This window comes from Triticum dicoccoides, chromosome 7A, assembly GCF_002162155.2.
Source record: "Triticum dicoccoides isolate Atlit2015 ecotype Zavitan chromosome 7A, WEW_v2.0, whole genome shotgun sequence".
NCBI classification, from domain to species: Eukaryota; Viridiplantae; Streptophyta; class Magnoliopsida; order Poales; family Poaceae; genus Triticum; species Triticum dicoccoides.
In genome coordinates this window covers 639,930,960-639,953,617 of record NC_041392.1, presented here as the reverse complement: position 1 = coordinate 639,953,617, position 22,658 = coordinate 639,930,960, and the positions used below count along the sequence as shown (strand labels likewise).

At 44.0% G+C, this 22,658-nt stretch overlaps 1 protein-coding gene and 1 long non-coding RNA gene across 6 annotated transcripts; both read left to right on the top strand.

The window, feature by feature from the left end:
* Nucleotides 1–7,379: 7,379 nt before the first annotated feature.
* Nucleotides 7,380–8,682, top strand: LOC119333762 (pheromone receptor transcription activator-like). Its single transcript, XM_037606542.1, has 2 exons — nt 7,380–8,153; nt 8,242–8,682. Exons 1-2 carry the CDS (start codon nt 7,380–7,382, stop codon nt 8,680–8,682), a joined length of 1,215 nt encoding a protein of 404 aa, XP_037462439.1.
* A 6,126-nt stretch (nt 8,683–14,808) lies between these two features.
* Nucleotides 14,809–22,060, top strand: LOC119329864. 5 transcript variants are annotated; one of them, XR_005159815.1, is made up of 7 exons: nt 14,809–15,284; nt 15,361–15,522; nt 16,236–17,957; nt 18,060–18,133; nt 18,259–18,604; nt 20,898–21,048; nt 21,866–22,060. It is a non-coding gene; the product is annotated as an uncharacterized LOC119329864 (long non-coding RNA). The 5 variants fall into 5 exon arrangements; XR_005159816.1 differs by lacking the exon at nt 18,259–18,604 and having other exon boundaries at nt 15,388–15,522; XR_005159817.1 differs by lacking the exon at nt 18,259–18,604 and having other exon boundaries at nt 20,902–21,048.
* Nucleotides 22,061–22,658: the final 598 nt, after the last annotated feature.

The following is a 22,658-nucleotide window of genomic DNA, read 5'->3' as shown; positions in this document are numbered from 1 at the left end:
ACACTTTGTCAGCATTCTTAGGATCGACAAAACCTTCCGGCTGCATCATATACAATTCTTCCTTAAGGAAACCATTAAGGAATGTCGTTTTGACGTCCATTTGCCATATCTCGTAATCATAGAATGCGGCAATTGCTAACATGATTCGGACGGACTTCAGCTTCGCTACCGGTGAGAAAGTCTCATCGTAGTCAACCCCTTGAACTTGTCGATAACCCTTAGCGACAAGCCGAGCTTTATAGATGGTCACATTACCATCCGCGTCTGTCTTCCTCTTAAAGATCCATTTATTTTCTATGGCTCGCCGCTCAACGGGCAAGTCAGTCAAAGTCCATACTTTGTTTTCATACATGGATCCTATCTCGGATTTCATGGCTTCCAGCCATTTGTCGGAATCCGGTCCCGCCATCGCTTCTTCATAGTTCGAAGGTTCACCGTTGTCTAACAACATGATTTCCAAGACAGGGTTGCCGTACCACTCTGGTGCGGAACGTGTCCTTGTGGACCTTCGGATTTCAGTAGGGGCTTGATCAGAAGTATCTTGATCATTTTCATTAACTTCCTCTCTAGTCGGTGCAGGCACCTCAGGAACATTTTCTTGAGTTGCGCCATTTTCCGGTTCAAGAGACAATACTTCATCAAGCTCTACTTTCCTCCCACTTACTTCTTTCGAGAGAAACTCTTTCTCCAGAAAGGACCCATTCTTGGCAACAAAGATCTTGCCTTCGGATCTGAGGTAGAAGGTGTACCCAATAGTTTCTTTTGGGTACCCTATGAAGACGCATTTTTCCGATTTGGGTTCGAGCTTTTCAGGTTGAAGTTTCTTGACATAAGCATCGCATCCCCAAACTTTTAGAAACGACAGCTTAGGTTTCTTCCCAAACCATAATTCATACGGTGTCGTCTCAACGGATTTCGACGGAGCCCTATTTAAAGTGAATGCGGCAGTCTCTAAAGAATAGCCCCAAAAAGAAAGCGGTAAATCGGTAAGAGACATCATAGATCGCACCATATCTGACAGAGTGCGATTACGACGTTCGGACACACCATTACGCTGAGGTGTTCCAGGCGGCGTGAGTTGTGAAACTATTCCACATTTTCTTAAGTGTGCCCCAAACTCGTGACTCAAGTATTCTCCTCCACGATCTGATCGTAGAAACTTGATTTTCCTGTCACGTTGATTTTCAACCTCACTCTGAAATTCCTTGAACTTTTCAAAGGTTTCAGACTTGTGTTTCATTAAGTAGATATACCCATACCTACTTAAATCATCAGTGAGGGTGAGAACATAACGATAGCCACCGCGAGCCTCAACACTCATCGGACCGCACACATCAGTATGTATGATTTCCAATAAGTCGGTTGCTCGCCCCATTGTTCCTGAGAACGGAGTCTTGGTCATTTTACCCATAAGGCATGGTTCGCACGTGTCAAATGATTCATAATCAAGAGACTCTAAAAGTCCATCAGCATGGAGCTTCTTCATGCGTTTAACACCTATGTGACCAAGGCGGCAGTGCCACAAGTATGTGGGACTATCATTATCAACCTTACTTCTTTTGGTACTCACATTATGAATATGTGTAGCATCACGTTCGAGATTCATAAGGAATAAACCATTCACCATAGGAGCATGACCATAAAACATATCTCTCATAAAAATGGAACAACCATTATTCTCAGATTTAAAAGAGTAGCCATCTCGAATTAAACGAGATCCCGATACAATGTTCATGCTCAAAGCTGGCACTAAATAACAATTATTAAGGTTTAAAACTAATCCCGAAGGGAGATGCAGAGGTAGCGTGCCGGCGGCGATCACATTGACCTTGGAACCATTCCCGACGCGCATCGTCACCTCATCCTTTGCCAGTTTCCGCTTATTCCGCAGCCCCTGCTTTGAGTTACAAATGTGAGCAACTGCACCGGTATCAAATACCCAGGAGCTACTACGGGCACTAGTAAGGTACACATCAATTACATGTATATCACATATACCTTTTGTTTTGCCGGCCTTCTTATCCGCTAAGTACTTAGGGCAGTTCCGCTTCCAGTGACCGCTTCCCTTGCAATAAAAGCACTCAGTCTCAGGCTTGGGTCCATTCTTTGGCTTCTTCCCAGCAGCTTGCTTGCCGGGCGCGGCAACCTCCTTTCCGTCCTTCTTGAAGTTCTTTTTACCCTTGCCTTTCTTGAACTTAGTGGTTTTATTGACCATCAACACTTGATGTTCCTTTCTGACTTCTACCTCTGCTGATTTCAGCATAGCAAATACTTCAGGAATGGTCTTTTCCATCCCCTGCATATTGAAGTTCATCACAAAGCTCTTGTAGCTTGGTGGAAGCGACTGGAGGATTCTGTCAATGACCGCATCATCCGGGAGATTAACTCCCAGCTGAGTCAAGCGGTTATGCAACCCAGACATAGTGAGTATGTGCTCACTGACAGAACTGTTTTCCTCCATCTTACAGCTAAAGAATTTGTCGGAGACTTCATATCTCTCGACCCGGGCATGAGCTTGGAAAACCATTTTCAGCTCTTCGAACATCTCATATGCTCCAAGTCTCTCAAAACGCTTTTGGAGCCCCGGCTCTAGGCTGTAAAGCATGCCGCACTGAACGAGGGAGTAGTCATCGAAACGTGCCTGCCAAGCGTTCATAACATCTTGTTCTGCAGGGAGAACGGGTGCGTCACCAAGCGGTGCTTGTAGGACATAATATTTCTTGGCAGCTATGAGGATGATCCTCAGGTTCCGGACCCAGTCCGTATAGTTGCTGCCATCGTCTTTTAGCTTAGTTTTCTCTAGGAACGCGTTGAAGTTGAGGACTACGTTGGCCATTTGATCTACAAGACATATTGCAAAGATTTTAGACTAAGTTCATGATAATTAAGTTCAACTAATCAAATTATTAGTGAACTCCCACTTAGATTAGACATCCCTCTGGTCATCTAAGTATTACATGATCCGAGTTAAACTAGACCGTGTCCGATCATCACGTGAGACGGACTAGTCAACATCGGTGAACATCTTCATGTTGATCGTATCTTCTATACGACTCATGCTCGACCTTTCGGTCTTCTGTGTTCCGAGGCCATGTCTGTACATGCTAGGCTCGTCAAGTCAACCTAAGTGTTTGCATGTGTAAATCTGTCTTACACCCGTTGTATGTGAACGTCTGAATAAAACACCCGATCATCACGTGGTGTTTTGAAACAGCGAACTGTCGCAACGGTGCATAGTTAGGGGGAACACTTCTTGAATTTATTGTGAGGGATCATCTTATTTACTACCGTCGTTCTAAGTAAACAAGATGCAAAACATGATAAACATCACATGCAATCAAATAATAAACGTGACATGATATGGCCATTATCACATAGCTCCTTTGATCTCCATCTTGGGGCTCCATGATCATCTTGTCACCGGCTTGACACCATGATCTCCATCATCATGATCTCCATCATCGTGTCTCCATGAAGTTGCTCGCCAACTATTACTTCTACTACTATGGCTAACGCGTTTAGCAATAAAGTAAAGTAATTTACATGGCGTTTCTTGATGACACGCAGGTCATATAAAAGAATAAAGACAACTCCTATGGCTCCTGCCGGTTGTCATACTCATCGACATGCAAGTCGTGATTCCTATTACAATAGCATGAACATCTCATACATCACATATAGATCATTCATCATTCATCACAACTTTGGCCATATCATATCACAAACCACTTGCTGCAAAAACAAGTTAGACGTCCTCTAATTGTTGTTGCAAGTTTTTTTACGTGGCTGAATTAGGGTTCTAGCAAGAACGTTTTCTTACCTACGTTAAAGCCACAACGTGATTTGTCAACTTCTATTTACCCTTCATAAGGACCCTGTTCATCGATTCCGCTCCAACTAAAGTAGGAGAGACAGACACCCGCCAGCCACCTTATGCAACTAGTGCATGTTAGTCGGTGGAACCGGTCTCACGTAAGCGTACGTGTAAGGTTGGTCCGGGCCGCTTCATCCCACAATACCGCTGAAGCAAGAAAGGACTAGTAACGGCAAGAAAGTTGACAAATCTACGCCCACAACAAATTGTGTTCTACTCGCGCAAGAAGAACTACGCATAGACCTAGCTCATGATGCCACTGTTGGGGAACGTTGCAGAAAACAAAAATTTTCCTACTCGTTTCACCAAGATCATCTAGGAGTTCATCTAGCAACGAGTGATTAGATGCATCTACATACCTTTGTAGATCGCAAGCGGAAGCGTTCAAAAGAACGGTGATGATGTAGTCGTACTCGACGTGATCCAAATCACCGATGACCAGCGCCGAACAGACGGCACCTCCGCGTTCAACACACGTACGGAACAGCCACGTCTCCTCCTTCTTGATCCAGCAAGGGAGGGAGGAGAGGTTGAGGGAGATGGCACCAGCAGCAGCACGACGGCGTGGTGTTGATGGAGCTGCAGTACTCCGGCAGAGCTTCGCTAAGCACTATGGAGGTTGAGGAGGTGTTGGGGAGGGAGAAGGAGGCAACCAAAGGCCGAGGCGTTCAGGTATGAAGTCCCTCCTCTCCCCCACTATATATAGGAGGGCCAAGGGGGGGTGGCCGGCCCTAGGAGATCCAATCTCCTAGGGGGTGCGGCGGCCTAGGGGGGGTTTTCCTCCCCCCCAAGGCACCTAGGAGGTGCCTTACCCTCCTAGGACTCTTCCCCTTCTAAACCCTAGGCGCATGGGCCTATGTGGGGCTGGTGCCCTTGGCCCATTAGGCCAAGGCGCACCCCCTTACAGCCCATGTGGCCCCCCGGGACAGGTGGACCCACCCGGTGGACCCCCGGGACCCTTCCGGTGGTCCCGGTACAATACCGATAACCCCGAAACTTGTCTCGATGCCCGAAACAAGACTTCCCATATATAAATCTTTACCTCCGGACCATTCCGGAACTCCTCGTGACGTCCGGGATCTCATCCGGGACTCCGAACAACATTCGGGTTACTGCATATACATATCCCTACAACCCTAGCGTAACTGAACCTTAAGTGTGTAGACCCTACGGGTTCGAGAGACAAGCAGACATGACCGAGACGACTCTCCGGTCAATAACCAACAGCGGGATCTGGATACCCATGTTGGCTCCCACATGCTCCACGATGATCTCATCGGATGAACCACGATGTCGAGGATTCAATCAACCCCGTACGCTATTCCCTTTGTCTATCGATATGTTACTTGCCCGAGATTCGATCGTCGGTATCCCAATACCTCGTTCAATCTCGTTACCGGCAAGTCACTTTACTCGTACCGTAATGCATGATCTTGTGACCAGACACTTGGTCACTCTGAGCTCATTATGATGATGCATTACCGAGTGGGCCCAGTGATACCTCTCCGTCATACGGAGTGACAAATCCCAGTCTTGATCCATGTCACCCAACAGACACTTTCGGAGATACCCGTAGTCTACCTTTATAGTCACCCAGTTACGTTGTGACGTTTGGCATACCCAAAGCACTCCTACGGTATCCGGGAGTTACACGATCTCATGGTCTAAGGAAAAGATACTTTGACATTGCAAAACTCTAGCAAACGAACTATACGATCTTGTGCTATGTTTAGGATTGGGTCTCGTCCATCACATCATTCTCCCAATGATGTGATCTCGTTATCAATGACATCCAGTGTCCATAGTCAGGAAACCATGACTATCTGTTGATCAACGAGCTAGTCAACTAGAGGCTCACTAGGGACATTTTTGTGTCTGTTATTCACACATGCATTACGATTTCCGGATAACACAATTATAGCATGAATAAAGACAATTATCATGAACAAGGAAATATAATAATAATGCTTTTATTATTGCCTCTAGGGCATATTTCCAACATAACCATCTCAAATCTTGTAGATACCAAAGTACGTAGTCAATTCACTCGAGACTCGTGGAACCTCGGGTGTTTGGCCGAAGCACTCGCCATATCACTCGCATACGCTCTTTGTTGGCACGATATAAATGGGGACAATACTCTCCGAAAGTGTGCTTAAACTAGCACCATGCACTTGCAAGACATTAGAAACTACCTAATAATGTGGGGCTACATGGTGAAAATTGTGCCATACAAAGCAAGCAAGCAAGCAAGCAAGAAAGAAAGAAAGAAAGAGCACTGAAGTTTCAATATATTCAGTCTTTTAACATGGCCATGTTAGCAAGACAATGATGGCATCTACACATAAATTAGATTTACTTTGTGCTTGGGTCCAAGGAAGAAATTCTAGTTGCAAAGCAATATTAATATGGAAAGAAGGTACAATCACTAACTTGTCAGAGTTCATTGCAGGCATTCATACCTTCAAGAGAAGATATATATAGGCTTGATATGGGTGATCCTAAGATATGATACATGAAGTTTCATAGCAGTGTCAAGCCTAATTTCCCCTAACATACCGAGTGCTACAAATTTAGGCAGAATCGGATTTTACATATTTTGTAGAAGTGTGTGTTGGTCAACGTATAGTATGGAAGGCATGACCGGGAACATCAATTAAAAGAATTGTCCTAGAGGGATGCAAATAAAGCAGCTCACAAGGTAACCAAGGTTTGCATCATGTGTAAAACTCTGTTTACTTGGGTTGATTGACCCACTTAATTTACTTTGGTTACTTTCATCAACAATGTAGATATTATTAAAGCATATCCTGACGGGCTTCACTACAAGGAACAGAAGTACTAGCATGAAGCACATATACATATCAAAGTCATGGTGCCCTTGTAGGGAAATATGATTTAGTCGTACGCCTATCTAGTAGAGGCGCCATAGGCTGAAAGTAACTCCCTCGCCTTCTATTAGCATCTTATGTATTTCATGGTCAGGTATAGACTACATTGCTCTCAATGGAGGATTGGGATGTAATTAATGCAATACCAAGGTATGCAAGATAAATTGGGTGCACAATTAATAACCTAAAGAAATGGATAACCATTGGTTATGCAATTAAATAAAATTCTATTGTATGTGAATGCCTCGCGTAAAAACTCAATAATGGTTCCAAATTAGCATGTCCTCGCTTATGTTATGTTTTAGCAAAAAATAATGGCAACCATAAATCAGCATTTTGTTGACTACATATCTTGGTGCCCATTGAAGACTCGAAAACTTTTACTCATTCAAATAACAAACGGTTAATTTTGGATCTTAATTAATGTGAATAATTGGATAAGGAGTGAGCTAAAAATTCATGTTCACAACCCTTTTCATATATAAAGGGAGTTCATCTCCTTATATCTCACAATCACCCATAGTTAGCCAACAACACTAGTAAGCATCTACCTATTAGTACATTTTTGTAGTTTACCTTTTATAGTAATAAGTCCTCGAGTTTTCTAACTTAATATGCCAAGGAGAGAGAAGAGGGAGGGTATTTGTTTCATCGGGGACAAAAGGGAACGTGGCATCACCTTCTCCAAGAGACGTGATGGCTTGTACAAGATGGCATGTGACCTCTCCGTCCTCACGGGCGTGAGGGTTGCTGTCGTCTTGGAGATGGAGTCTGGAATAATGCACTCATTTGGGACGCCATCAGCGGCACCCATAGTTGAAGCTTTCTTATCAGGAGGTCCACTTGTCGAGCCGTTGGCTGATGAGGCAACTAATGCTAGGATTAGAATGTTGCAGGGGGAGGTGGCTCGGTTGGACATGGAAAGTGTGACACATGAGAAGAGAGCAGAACTCTCCCTCGAGCATATCAAAAATATACAAGACGAGAACCCAGGTATTGTACCAAATTTTATCTTCTCCAAGGAAGAAGATCTTAGTCTTGAAGATCTTAACAAGCTCTTCAATGAACTTTTGCGGGTCCGGGAGGACATTAGACGTCGTATGCCTCCACTTCATCCTATAAGTGAACCCAAGACGGGTGGTCCAAACGTACCAACGAATGAGTTGATGCTAAGAGGCCCATCATGTGATTACTTGAATACTCATCTTTCATCCCAACAACCATCGTCATCTCATTGTATTCCACCTCAAGTGTTGTCGTCGGTTCCACTACCATCAAAACCACAAGACACGATGGAACCACATTTTCCTATGCAGATATCGCTCCAGTCTGCACCACCACCTTTAGCACCTCGTTTAACGTCCCACCTACAACCAATTGTTCATCAGGTATAAGATTTACCACCACAACTTCAGCTACATGATTAGAACTATACACATCTCCTTACCGCAAATCATACTACCTTTTCATGTGCAGGTACCACAAATATTTCAGTCAGCACCACCATCTTTGGGTTCCCATTTGACATCCCTCGTACAACCCATTCCTGATCCTGTACAAGATTTACCTCCACACCTTCAGAACTATCCAAGTTCTTACAACTCAATGGAGCCACCACAGAACAACACAATCACTAACTCAACCATTGGGAGCATTGTGGAGGGCCCCCCACAGTTGTTCTACCCCAATGGCAATGACTTCTCCGCCGGTGAATCCTTTAGCAATGGTACCTTGGCCTACACTCCATCGAACCAACCACACTACAATGGGAACCTAGGGATGGATGCTTATTTGGGACATAATGGCAATAATGTAGGCCAATATAACATGGACTATGATGAGTTTGTCAATGCACCGCCAAATTCTTCCAACGGGAATGATGGTTATGTTCATTCATGGTTTGAAGGACTTCTTTAGAAGCCAATTAGTATTTACCTTTGAACGCTACATCAAGTGAATAAAATGTTACATTTCCATTAGGTGCAATTGTGGATTGTATATTTTGTTAAGCACATTCGGAAAATCATTAAGTATTTCATGTTTAGGGTATTGGTTCATGAAGTTTGTTTCAGTAATACAATAAATCTTTCTAATGTTTCTCATTCTGATTGAGTAGTTAGTGCTTTTTATTGAACAACAAACATGTCATTTTTCACCCTCTATTGGTGAACCGGAGGAATATGAATTTTCAAATTATATTGCACTTTATTAACACAAATAAGACCTTGTTAGTTCAATGAGAACATGAGGAATGCCCGTCAAACAACTGAAAGCTAGCACAAGTCCAAATTTAGCTCAAGATGGAAGCGTTTATTAATACATTTTAGACTTGACTACCAACAAATGACAACAACCGAATTAGATATTCATGTGAGATAATGGTAAGATGAGAATCCGCACCCACATGTAATTAAATACACAACACACATGATGAATGTACATATGCACCTGCACGTCAATACGCAACCACACCATTAATACCATATACACATTTTTACTAACATACAAATATGTCACGTGAACACATAACTCTCCTTTAATACATTGCAAAATGACTTCTTATGGACGTATGGCATTAGCTCCGCTCCTTAATAACAAAATAGACAAACATCCAAAGATGTAATAGTTATCGTAATGCCATATTAGTCAACATATGCAAACTCCATGTTTCTTGGACTCAAGTAAAACATATGTATACCCAATTCATCTTTATGGTAGCGTGGTTCTTAGTCATTACCCGAAGTAAGAATAGTCAATATCTTGCTGCTAGATCATGTCATCACTAGAGGAACGCGTCCACCAAGGAAAAGGGAGAAACGAGCCCACCTAGCACTTTGAGGAGGGCAAGCCGCTGCCGTTAGCAACGATCGACGCGTAGCTGCCAACGAGGAGGGGAGATGGTAGCAGCAAAAGCTAGGGTTGGGGGAGATGGGTTATCCCTGGCCTGCATGATTGAATTACACTTTTTTCCTCATGGATTGATCGCTTCCCATGGCGACCGTTGTCATGTTAGGCCTGAAAGATCAACATATAGTATGTTGTTGCAGGAGCTGAATCAAAACGCATGATCTCATGCCGAGGAAGATGCATGTTTTCCAGACACACTTGGGGTATATGTCACGGCCGTACTTCAATCAAGAACTACATGCACTCTATTATTTAGGAAGATTAGAGGTGAGGCCAGGGTGCACCGCTGGTAATGAGGAACTCGGTCACCAATTAATAGTTTGCCTCAAAATTGAGTTGCAGTATACGCTTCAATCCTTGACTGATCAATGCAACCTAGGGCAATCTTGGCCTCCGCAATCTCCTGCAACCTAATGGATCACATAAGTCGGCTTAACACCGTACGTACACGGATGGCGTCCCACTACCTACATGGAGTCATTCATACATACAGAGTACATTTTTTCCGAACCAGGCCATTCCCCTTTCCATTTCACAACGGAAATACAGAGTTTTTACACATTGTAGGAGACGAAGAAAGAGAGAAAAGTGAGTTCAATGCACTATTAGGAAAGCCGCTGCTAGGTGTCCCACACTCAAAACGCCTACTATGACGCAAAACCCTAATAGTACAAGCACGACTATAAGTTCGGCGTAGGAACCATGCACACAACAAAACAACCGCTCCATTTCCAGCAAGATGAAGATCTGCTACTCCAGCCTAAATGTGCGCCAGCTCCAAAGCTTTATGCATGAACCGTGAAGTACCCCATGAACCATGAAGTACCCAACTTCAGCATCTTTTGATCCTACCCTTTTCGGAGACCTCTCCAAGAAGTTAGCAGCGAGCATTTATAGAGGAGAACGCATGGTATGTTCATCAAAGGTGGCTCTATTTGATGTGATACATATAGCCCAACAAATAGCAGCAATCCCCACCGAGGAGGAAAGCATAAAACCACGAGAAAGCTTTCCCGAGAGAAGAGGGCAACAATGAGTGTTAAGAATCACAAAAAGAGCTTGGACACATGACAATCGATGAACAAATGACACACGGTTTCAACATCATTACAAAAGTAACAAAGAGGGGAGCCACCCTAGTTTCGCTTATATATATTATCCTTGGAAAGCACAAAATCAAGGAAGAGCTGCCACATACAAAGACTTCAATCTTTAAAGGAATTCCCGCACACCAAATCTATCTATTGTGAGCGCCAGCAATATCTTTTTTCAACCACTGGTATAAGGGTTTATAATAGTATAAAGGCTCCTTTACTATGAAGAGACCAGAAGACCTCATCAGGTCCAGGTTCCTAAGAACTACATTGCATGTTTGCAAGACATACATACAGAGTACATGCACACATAACATTGTCTTGGCTCCTAGCACGCGGCGCCCATTACACGGTATGAACGGCCCAGGCGGAGCTAAGGCACTCGATCGTTTTTGCGCGTCGTGACTGGCTGGCCATAGTGACTTTCATCTTGCCTTCCTCCTTCGCCCCGATAGGCAGACCCCTGCAAAGGAAGCGGTTGGTATGATCCAGCTCCTGGTCATCGAGGGACGATCACTCCAATGCTTCCATGTCCAACTTGAAGAACCTGAAAACACAACCTGTCATTATCACGGGAGCACACGATACAATCACAACTTCCCCACTAGACGCAACAAGGTAGTGAGCATCTCGTATGCTGCATTGAACTGGACAAGAGGCCCTTCTCCAGGTCATTTATTTCATGTCAAAGATAAGGGTTTGCCCAAAGAATTCGGTGCAAATAGCTTGTGCCTTGATCAGAGATTACTGGTATGCTTGTGACGCGCACGTATGCGTCCCTAGGACAAGCAACATAGACAGTTGATGATAAACATAGAAAACAAAATAGCCTTTGTTGGAGAGTGACAATCTGCTCTTCAAAATAAAATGGATCGAGTCAGACCATGAGAAGCCAACCACAACTTCAAATTGAACAAAAGCATCTGGAAACAACATGCTGGTTGTTCCATGGACCAATGGCACCCTCACCTCTTTAGAACCAATGTTCTCGTTGATGAAACAAAAGCATTTGCTTCCATTGCTCAAGGATATTTGGCATAAGCAATGTGGACAGATTAGAACATCAGTGGAGTATGTAGTTTACAAGATGATGGTAACCCTATATTAGAGTAGAGTGTTGTGATTTGGCAAACTCTCTATCGATTTGATAAACCTGCAAGCCTCTAATGTGCGAATAATTGTTTACTAACATCATTGTGCAAAGAAGAAATAATCAAGGTCTGCCGGGGACCAAGCTAGGTGTAGATGTAGTGCCCTTTCCATACCGTGAGTTTGTTCATCTTTTTGGAATTTCGAAATTTTTGTTCAAGTGTTCAATAATTGTTCATGTTTGAAAAGTTTGTTTGAATTTAAAAAAATCATGGTTTTAGAAAGGGTTTCGCATTTGTAAAATTTTGTTCATAATTTTCTTTTCTTTTGTTCTCGATTTTCGTGAATTGTTCAAAAAAATTCAAAAGCTGTTTGGTACTTTAAGCTCTCTCTTTGCTAGAAAACCAGTAGAACATATTAGCTCTATTTGTTCAAGACTTCCCGAGCGGGGATATCGCAGGTTCGATCCCTGGCTGGGCGGTTTAATTTTTGGCGATCCTTTTAACGCGCTCGAACTTCTGACCTCTAAATGGGCCGGCCCATCTGCACCTACCTTCAGCGAAAGCTTCCCTTCTTGACGCTAAAAAGCGTTAGACAGGAGTAAATGGAATATCCTATTTGATGCACGCTGTGCCAAATTGTCAACCTTTCGCACAAACCCTGCCGATCGAGCGATGACTTGGGCCGGCCCATTTAACGTGTTGCAGCCTATCCGGTTTTGGGAACTTTCTAGAGTTTCCCAGCCTAGTTTTCTGGTTTTGGGAACGGAATATCCTATTTGATGCACGCTGTGTCAAATTGTCAACCTTTCGCACAGACCCTGTCGATCGAGTGATGACTTGGGTCGGCCCATTTAACGTGTTGCAGTGTATCCGGTTTTGGGAACTTTCTAGAGTTTCCCAGCCCAGTTTTCTAGTTTTGGGAACCTTCTAGGAGGTTCCCTGAACTGTTTTTTTTCTCTTTGTTTTTTTCTTTTTTTCTTTTGTTTTCTTTCTTTTTCTTTTGCTGTTTTTTCATTTCCGTTCTTGCTTATTTCATTGTTTTAAAAAATGTTCACAAAATAAAAATGTTTTGAATTTGAAATAATATTCATGTATTTCAAAATTTATTCACAAATTTTAAAAATGTTCATATTTTCGAAAAAACTTCCAGAATTACATAAAATGTCGCATTTGCAAATTTTGGTTTGAAATTCAAAAATGTTCGAGTTTGAAAAAGTGTTCAGGAATCCAAAAAATGTTCGTGGTTTCAAATTTTTGTTAGATATTTCATAAAGTTCCATTTTCAAATATTTATTCACAAATTCAAAAAATGTCCGCGGTTTCAATTTTTTCGTAATTTCATTAAATGTTCCATTTTCAAATATTTGTTCACAAATTTGAAAAATGTTCGTGGTTTCAATTTTTGTTCGTAATTTCTTGAAATGTTCCATTTTTCAAATATTTGTTAAAAATTCCAAAAAATGTTCGTGGTTTAATATTTTATTCGGAATTTCATAATTTGTTTGCAACTTCAAAAAATGTTTCACGTTTCGCAAAAACATTTTCTGCAATTTCAATTCTTTTGTTCGCATATGTAAAAAAATGGTCTTGTCTATGAAAGTGTTCAGAGATTCAAAGAATTTCTTTTTTTATGTGTTCAAAAATTAAAAAATTGTTTGCATTTTGTCAAAACTTGTTCTTGATTGTCAAAAATTGTTTGGAATTAATAAAATATCCCTATTTATTCAAGATTTGTTCACACATTCAAAAAATGTTCCTGTTTAAGAAAATCACAATTCAAAAAGTTGTTCACATTTTCTAAAAAGTTGTTCGTTTTATCAAAATTGATCATAATTTTTAAAAAAAAAGTTCCTTTTTTGAATATTTTTCCACAACTTCAAATTTGGTACTGATTTTAAAATTTTGTTACCAATTCGAAAAATTGCTAACATTTTCTTAAAACTCATTTCTGTGCTGTCAAAAATGTTCGGAATTTTAAAAAAAATTGAACTTACAAGAAAATATCAAAAAAAGGAAAATAATCCGACCAGCCGATGTTGCTTGTACTAATGTGTTTGAATTGCCGTTTTGCTACTAACACGTATTAGGTGTAGTGGTTAGGTACCTTTGTCTACAGGGGTGCGGTCGCGTGCTCGAATCATTTTCGAAGCACTTCGTTTTCTGTTTGTTTTTTACGGCGCTCGCTGCCTGCGTGGGCCGGCCCAGTCCAGGGACTAGCCTATGCGAAGGCTCGACATTCTGCCGCAGAATGCGGACGTCCCAGAGTAAACAGCTCGGTGCTACTGCACGATGCGATATGCTCGGCATTACTGGGCTCGAATAGAAGCGGCCCAGCATGCGGCTTGTAATCGGACTGGCCTCACTCATTAGCACAAGCCTTATAACAGAATCATGTTGCGCCGGAAGGGCCGGTCCTGAGATTTTAGGAGTCTAGGGCAGGCGAACCTAAAATTTGGGGCCCTTGATATAAACAACATGACTATAATCTGGAACAAAAAGGCTGGGCTCGAATAGAAGCAGCCCAACGTGCGGCTTGTAATCGGACTAGCCTCACTCATTAGCACAAGCCTTATAACAGAATCATGTTGCGCGGGAAGGGGCCGGTCCTGAGATTTTAGGAGTCCGGAGCGGGCGAATCTAAAATTTGTGGCCCTTGATATAAACAACATGACTATAATCTGGAACAAAAATGCTACACGCACGGACTCCTGGCTCACGGACTTCACGGGCCTGCTGAGCTGTCCTGTTTTAATTGGCCTAAATAATCTTCTTCTCCTAATTAACCGCCTCTCCCCTCACCCCTGATTTAACTGGTGGGCTGGGCACCCAGCCCCGTAATGCCCCGTAACTGTCCGTGAATGTAGCAAAGCTTAATCTGGAATGTGCATATCTCCAGTATACATTTAAGTTATGTGTCAGTGTGATCTCGAAAGTAGAGCGAGGAATTGAACATATAAAGGATGAGCTAGTGCGCCCAACTAGCGGCACCAGCCACGTCTCCTTTTATTCGCCATCCTCTTCGCGTCGTCCGGCCTCCCCTGCTCCACGACCCTCTGCCTCAGGGCCTCCCGCGCCGCCGCCTTCTCTTCCGGGCCTCTTCTCTGGCGCTCGATGCAGCCGGGGCGACCTCCTCCTCTTCCTCTCCTCCTTCCCTGCCTCCGGATCCAGACCAGTGAAATCTGGAGGGGAGACGAGTAAAGGGCGACTGAGGCGACGGTCGAGCAGATGAGAGGAAGAGAGAAGGAAGAAGAGGCGACGCTCGAGCAGATGAGAGGGAGAAAGAGGTAGGTGCAGCAAGGCGACAGACGGGAGAGGGCCGAGGGCGAGCTCCAGCGCGAGCGCGTGGACCTGTCACCCACGCCGGCGAGGTCCTCAGCCCCGAGCTGCGCCTCTACCACCGCGAAGGCGACTGCTGCGACCATGCTCGGTATGCTCACGCCCCCATCAGAGATTGTGGCTGACCGGATAGCAATTGCTCTGCTTTACGGTTAGGTTTTGTTCAGTGCGCACACACACTGTGCCGTCTCCAGGTGCCAGTTGAAGTTACTGCTGGGCTTTATTTCCCTCCTCTGATTTGGTGTTGTGGGAGAAAGAAGAAGAGCAGGCATGTTCTCTATTTCTACATCCAGCGTCCACACGGCTAGATCGACAGGTCTAAACTCTTGGTGAGCTCCTCCACTACCTGATTAATTCCTCTTCTGCTCTATCCTTTTTCCTTTCAATTCATCTAAGAAACTTTAAAATCAACCAACTATCTAATGCCTAAAATCCATGGAAAGAAGTGGTCTTGAAGTGTGAAACTCAAGCCGGCAATTGCATACCAATTTGCCTACTTATTTATACCTTCAAATATTAGTTAAAGACTAATTAAGTCACTGTTTCTTATTTTTTTCTATTCCTTAATTATACCTCCAAACAGTACACAATGTCAGAAGTTGAACTATAAATGCCTGCTTATGATTAATGGATCACCATAAAAGTGGAGAATTTCTCCATTTGCATTTTCATGTTCTATCTCAGATGTAGCACATTGTGTGTATGAATCATGGTGAATGTCAAGCCTACTTAGGTCATACCCAAGTAAGGTCACTATAGATGTATAGTGCTTATAAAATGTGGTGCTGTAATATAACTTTGTTCCTCAATTGGGAATTATGTTTTTCTATAGTTAAAGTGCATGTGTGTTGCTGTGATGTATATAAGTGAAAGGGAACAAAAAAGAATGGGAGAAGGGAGCTTCTTGCTTTTCTTTTTCCCTTTTGTTCTGTTTGATAATTACCCATCCATCCTCATGCTTCAGTATTTTCTAACCTCCCCTGTTTTATTCTTTTGGTGCTACTTGGACGTTTCTAATGTCTGTTTTTTTGTTTTCTTTCAGAATACAGAAAGAGTAAGCTACTAGCATTCCTAATGTGCAAGTAAACCTACTGGGATTATGACTGCAAAAAAAATTCATGACATGTGAGCAATTCTCAATTTAGATGCTGTGAGCTTAAATAACAAGAACTAAACTGTTGTGCCATGTTCAGAATTGGTAATAGAAAAGATAATCTAAACGCACATCCTGAAATTATCTAGACTCCTGCCTTTGGGGAATTAGGTTGCTAAGCATTACTTTGTAAATAAATGACATGCTAACTTGCTGGTTCAGTTTAAAGCTATAGGCAGGGGCTTGCGGTAGTGGGGATATCATTGTGGCAGTTGAAAACCAAAACACTTATTCATGAGTGTATGATCTGGACTGCGCTTTTCTGAAAGTATGTTACGATCCTGCTCTTGGGAGATTAAGCTGTTGTGGTTTTGCTTCATACAGGGCCGGCTTTGGACCAGAGCGAGAGGTGCGACGGCCCGGGGCCCAGACTAAAAGGGGGCCCATAGTATATATGCAGTATATATATTATATATTACGGATTAGTGGAAAAAAAAGAATGACTAACGTCCAGCCCAGGTAGCTCTGAGCCCACCCAGCAAGCAGCACGCAACCACCACTAGGGCCTGCCCAACCAAGCCCAGGCAACGCACGTTGCCCTGTCGTTCGCCTGGAATCTAGGGAGACGCACCGACACAGGAGCACGGAGACGCATCGACACAGCAGCACGCCGCCTGACGCCGACACCAGCGCACCGCACCGAACCTGGAGCTGAGTTTGGGATCAAATCAGCAAGAATTCGGGGACTTCATAAATAATTGGCATGCTAAAACATTGGTTGTTGTTTCAGTGGTGGGGACCAATAATAGAAAGAAGTTGCTTCCTTAGATGGTTGGTTAGGTCGTGGGTGCAGCAAGGAAAGGGACACCTGATGACGGTTCTGGACTTGAGGTCTAACAAAAAGTATTGTTCAGTGTAGTGTTTTTCTGGTTTCTTGATCAGTGTGTCAGAGGCCATGAATTCTTTTCATGCTTGCAAATATTTTTTTGATTGTATTTGAAAAGTATACCCCGATTGAGAGTCTAGGAGGGATCTTGCTGAACAAATATACCTGACTTCATGAATGTCTGTACAGTTAGTCAGAGATGAAATGACAAGCAGCTCTCCTGCGTCGTTCGAGAAGAAAAGAAAACAAAAGACGAGGATTATATAATCCCACTTTATGCTTACAGTTAGTCCAAGATTCAAGTGATTATTTGTGCCGTGGTCGCTACAACAAATCATCTAAAATAAGCTACTAGCGTTTTTTTATCCAAGCTTTCTTGCTTAGAATTAGATAATATACGCCTGCTTCATACATATTACTCTTTCTGAGAGGGGCATGATCATCATGAAATCAGCAAATTATATACGCATATGTGCTTTACTAAATATTATTCTCTTTGTATACCTTCTTTATTTTTATTAGAGAAACGGTTGAGATAGTACACTCAGACTAATGCATTGCATGTCTTTTTGTGCTTAAACCAGAGGCAAAAGCACTTTAAAATATGTTCCGCTGCCTCTTCTCCTCTTCATTGCTCTGCTTCTTCCCCTGATTCCTCTTTTTCGTTTTTTCTCTTTGTGGCGCCGCCGAGGATGAGTGGAGCAGCTGCTGAAGCAGGCGCGGCGCTGGTGCGCTGCTGGCGAAGCGGTGGTCAACGGTGCCGTCGACGTTGTCCTTGGCAGAAGGTAAGCCAAGATCAATCTCACAATATTCCTTTGTCGTCTTTGTTCTTATGCAACTTAGTGATTGGACTTTCTCTGTTATGTTTCACAAATTGCTACTTTCAGTTATCCCCATTGGCTTGTGGATATGCTCCTGCTGGGTCGTTCTTGTTTATTTTCTCTATCCAACATCATTGCAGGTTGGTGTTTCCTCTCTTTCTCACTGCAGCTACCGCCTACCTATGCCTCTATTATTCTAGGATTTTGCAAGTTAAATACTCATGTGTGCTGAACTGAAAAGTTCTCTATGTAACATCTATTGCAGGTTGGTGTTTCCTACCTATGCCTCTATTATTCTAGGATTTTGAAAGTTAATTGCTCATGTGTGCTGAATTGAAAAGCTCAATGAAAGGCACTTATTTCTATGCACAAATGCTTTTGTTGCTATAAGAATCTGTAGAGAAGAAATATATACGTCTCCTCTGTTCATTGCCCTTTTTTTGCGGGTAGTTCATTGCCATTTTGGATTCATATGTGAAGTCTATTGTTGTTAATTACAGTTAACTAATTTATTAATTCATGGTTGTTTTAGTTGCTGACCATATAATTCGTAGCCTTGGACAGAAGAGGCCAGCAACAAACAGAAGCAACCACTGTCCTGTCCAGAACATGTATATCTTCAGTTTTGGTTGCCTTCCGTTTACTTGCCAACAAGCGACACTGAGCTCGCATATTTACTGTTTGCTTCGTTATATACTTAATCTACTAGACAAAGTGTAAAATGGAAATTCATGCTCGACAATTTTGTATATTTATAAACCTATATGCTACTCTAATTGGTTTTACTTCTTCTATATATTTTCTCCTCTTGGCGTGTATAAACAGTGCACAAAGTTAGTTTCTTTTCCTTCTCGATCGCATCTAATTTTAAAGAAAATAGAGAGGAATCTAAGAGATACACAACCAGAAGAACTTTGTTTCTTTGACTTTTCGGTCGTGTCTAACTTTTGGTAAAAGAGAGGAATTTAAGATAGATAGACAACCTGAAGAGCTTTGAACAGCTTTGAACGTTCAAGTATGCTGCCGGCCTCCTCGCCGCTGCTGTCGCGTGGCTGGCACCAGTGTGTGGCAGCTGCTGAGATGGGCACAGTTTACTCCGGGTTCGGTGATGGTGTTGAAAAGCACCTTAACTGAGGCAAGGATTTTTTTTTTTGAAATGAGGCAAAAGACTTGCCATTTTCATTGATTAAGAAGAAGAGAATTGCCCGGTTAATTAATGGAAAACCGGGCTAAAACCGATAAAACACAACCCACATGACATGGGTACCACCGGCCAACCTGGCCACCAACATGGAACAGAATCCACGACGGCACATGTCAACAGATGGCCACACTCGCAAGCAACCGACAGCTCCGACTTCGACGACAAGAAACAGAAGGAAAATATGCAGGACTTGCGCCGACCGTGCCCTCCGTAAACGACCGCCGAGTGTCTGTCATCGTCACCACCTGGACTCGCTCCATCGCAGCTCCGACTTCAAAGCAACCAAGCAACCACGGAAGAGCACCTCGGACACGCCGGGAAGAACCGACTACCGAAGACCACGCCGCGACCCAAGCTCCTCTCGACGCCATCATCGTTGCCAAACAGAAACCAGCGCCCCGCCTCAGCAAACCACGCCGCGAAGATGCCACCATCGACGGCGAAGATGCCATCATCCACCAGTCTCTCAGTCGTAGCCGGCTCCGAGACAATGCCCCCAAGGAGGAGAAAGACGCTATGGCGCCTCCATCGCCCGATCCAGCGGATCTGAGGTTTCCCTCCGGAGCCAAAGCCATGGGTTGAAGGAGGAGCACCTCCACGACGACGCTTCCAAGAAAGATCGCGGCAGCCGCAGGCGCCGCCGTTGTCGGCTCCGGTGAAGACCGGAGCAAGGATTTCTCCCGGAGATGTGCCGACCATCTGCCACCACGGACCGCCGCCCACTAACCACCACCTCTGCCGAGACCGACCTCACTCTGGCCACGGGATCCCACGATCCACCGCGGCCAGACACGCACCACCCCCTGGCCGAAGCCGCCACCACCGAACCCGGGGCCGCCGCCCCGGCAACACCGTCAGCCACCATCTTGGACTAGCGCCATCCAGGAGACCCCACAGCCAGAAACTCAGTCAGGAGACAAGCTGCAGCGACGACGCCCTCAGCAGGGTCACGACGCCCGTGGACGCCGCCATCGTCACCCCGAACGCAGTCAGGCATGGTTTTCACCAGCAGCCGCACCCCACGACCGAAGACCGGCTGGCATACCACGGCCACTGCTTCGCCCGCGTGAACACCGCAGCCGTCGTTGCCCACCACCGTCCTGGGGCCGCCGCCTAGAGATCCATCCTCCACCGCCCGTCGTGGCGCCCGACAGAGCACCAAGTCCAGCCGAGCCGAGCACGCCCAGCCACGGCCAGCTATCACCCTCCCGCAGCATCACCGCCTGGAGCAGCGGAGCAGCGCCGCCCCCGCTCTCGATAACGGCAACCGAGGGGGTCCCACCGCCGCCGCGCCGCCAGGGCTTTGCCTGGCGACGCCTCCGGCGGTGGCGAGAGGAGAGGGAGGCGCAGGGGGGCCTGCTCGAGCCCGCAGGGGCGCCCCGGTGCGGCCCAGCGCGGCCGCACGGGAGCGGGACAGGAAGAGGGGGAGGGCCTGACTCGAACTCCTCTGCGGGGAGAGGGCCGGCGACGGCGCCGGGCTTGGGGATGGATGGAGAGAGGACGCCGGGAGGGTTCCGGATCTGTTCTTGGCTGGGCCTGAGGTGGCCGGAGGAGGGAGACCAGCCGCCGCCGGCGGCTCTTGCGCGAGCGCGAGAGAAGCCGAGCCAAGGAATTTAGTAGCATTGTGGGATGATTAACCAATTTTTTTCTTTCTGTTTCTTATACTATCTTCTCATATTATAATTCTGGTGTCCTGGTAGGCAGGGATCAGCTTTGGTGGCATCCGATGCTGGCAGGCCACGGGGTTAGAGCAGAGGAAGCTGACATGGTGTTCGAAATTCAGATGGTCATTGTGATAGAAGAAAGTGCATAAAGAATGAGCAAGGAAAAGCTACAGATTGATATGTCCAGGTTACAAATTTTTCTACCTCCACCCCATATTCCCACTTATGATTTAGTGAAGAGTATGATTTCTCGCTTGGGAGGATGCCATGCAGAAGATATGCATTTGTTTCCAATGCATTTTCATTATAGTTGCTTTTGTTTAAGTTATAAAGCAAATACGACAGGTCTGCGATTGCATTGTCAAAAGCAAACCTAGGGTATTTAATGTTTCCATGTAGTTTTAAAATAACCTCCTAGCACTGTTCATTTTAGATAGATATATAATCAACTCACATAAAAGAATCGAGATTACAAACATAGAGGCTTCACTAGAAGAGAGGCCCTTGCTGGAGATTCACAAGAGCCATGTTTTTTGTAGGTACAAGAACCATATTTCTATTTACGATTATCTCCCAGCAATGAAAGTCGTATGTGACAAACATGAATAAGCTAGGGGAAAAGTCAACTCCTCTCTTCCTTTTTGTTTGAGTGTTAACTTCTGTTTTCAATTTCCAACTTTGTGCAACTATTTTCTATAGTATAGGTGCTTGCTATGTTAGAGATAAAAAGGATCTTCGTTACAGCAAGCCACGTGGGCACAGGGCATGGAGAAATGCCAGTATTCTTGAAATCCCTTGTTGCATTTGTTCTTGGTCCTCCTGGGATGTTACTAAGACATCCTTTTCTTAGGTATTGAGTAGGATTTTAGATGCACAAAAATAAATGCTTAAGTTGACGATAAGGTGATGTTTGGCCTTGGCCTTTTGTTCTAATCATTTGTTGTTATTATAACATATCATTTCATCATTTTTTGGCTTCATTCTTCCCTTCCTACTCGCGGCAGGTACAAGACTCGGGCAACGGGCAGGTACAAGACTCGGGCAACAGTTAATGGACACAATGAATCTATGCTAATATAGCTTACTTTATAAAGCCATCAATGTATGCTATTATCAAGTGTTTTGAATATTTTATTTTAAGCTATATAAGTATTCATTAACTTTGTTCTAAATTAGTCTAATATGCATGGTTTGAATGCTGGGCTCGCTCTTCCTTTTTTGCGTGATATGAGCATTTTCTTTTAAGATATCATGTAATGGAATGTAAGTATTTATTAAGCTGCTTTAAATCAATCTCATATGCATGATTTTGATACTCGGCTTACTCTCGCTTTTTGCGCCATGGGTGCAACGGGTCATCTAACAAAGGACAAGCATATGCTTTCGCCTTCAAATGCACTTCCAAAGGACTGATCGTTTACTCGATATAAGCAAGTTGCAAGAGCCCTTTGTTATGTAACTTGCATTAGTATAGAGCCCTTTGTTATATAACTTAGCATTAGTATAGATGTCTACTAAGACTTCTATGTTTATCATCCTTTCGGATCTTATGTAATCCTCTAAGACCATTCTGTGCATTTAACTGTCGGTTATTTGATGCTTAGACTGCTTTGTGGTATGCTTTTGAAATAGCCATGATGAAAGAAATATATGCTTCCATTTTGTGTTTACATATTTTAGTGCACACTCTTACAATACTTGGCTTGCACTCGGCCTTTGCGCCATTGGCGCAACGGGTCATCTAGTATATTATAACCAATAGAGAAAATAGACAAAGGGTGAGTATGTACTTCCTCC

Coding starts and splice junctions, on each gene's coding strand:
- LOC119333762 (XM_037606542.1), top strand. CDS start 7,380: ATGCCAAGGAGAGAGAAGAGGGAGGGTATTTGTTTCATCGGGGACAAA. Junction 8,154..8,241: donor TACAACCAATTGTTCATCAG/GTATAAGATTTA, acceptor TTTCATGTGCAG/GTACCACAAATATTTCAGTC.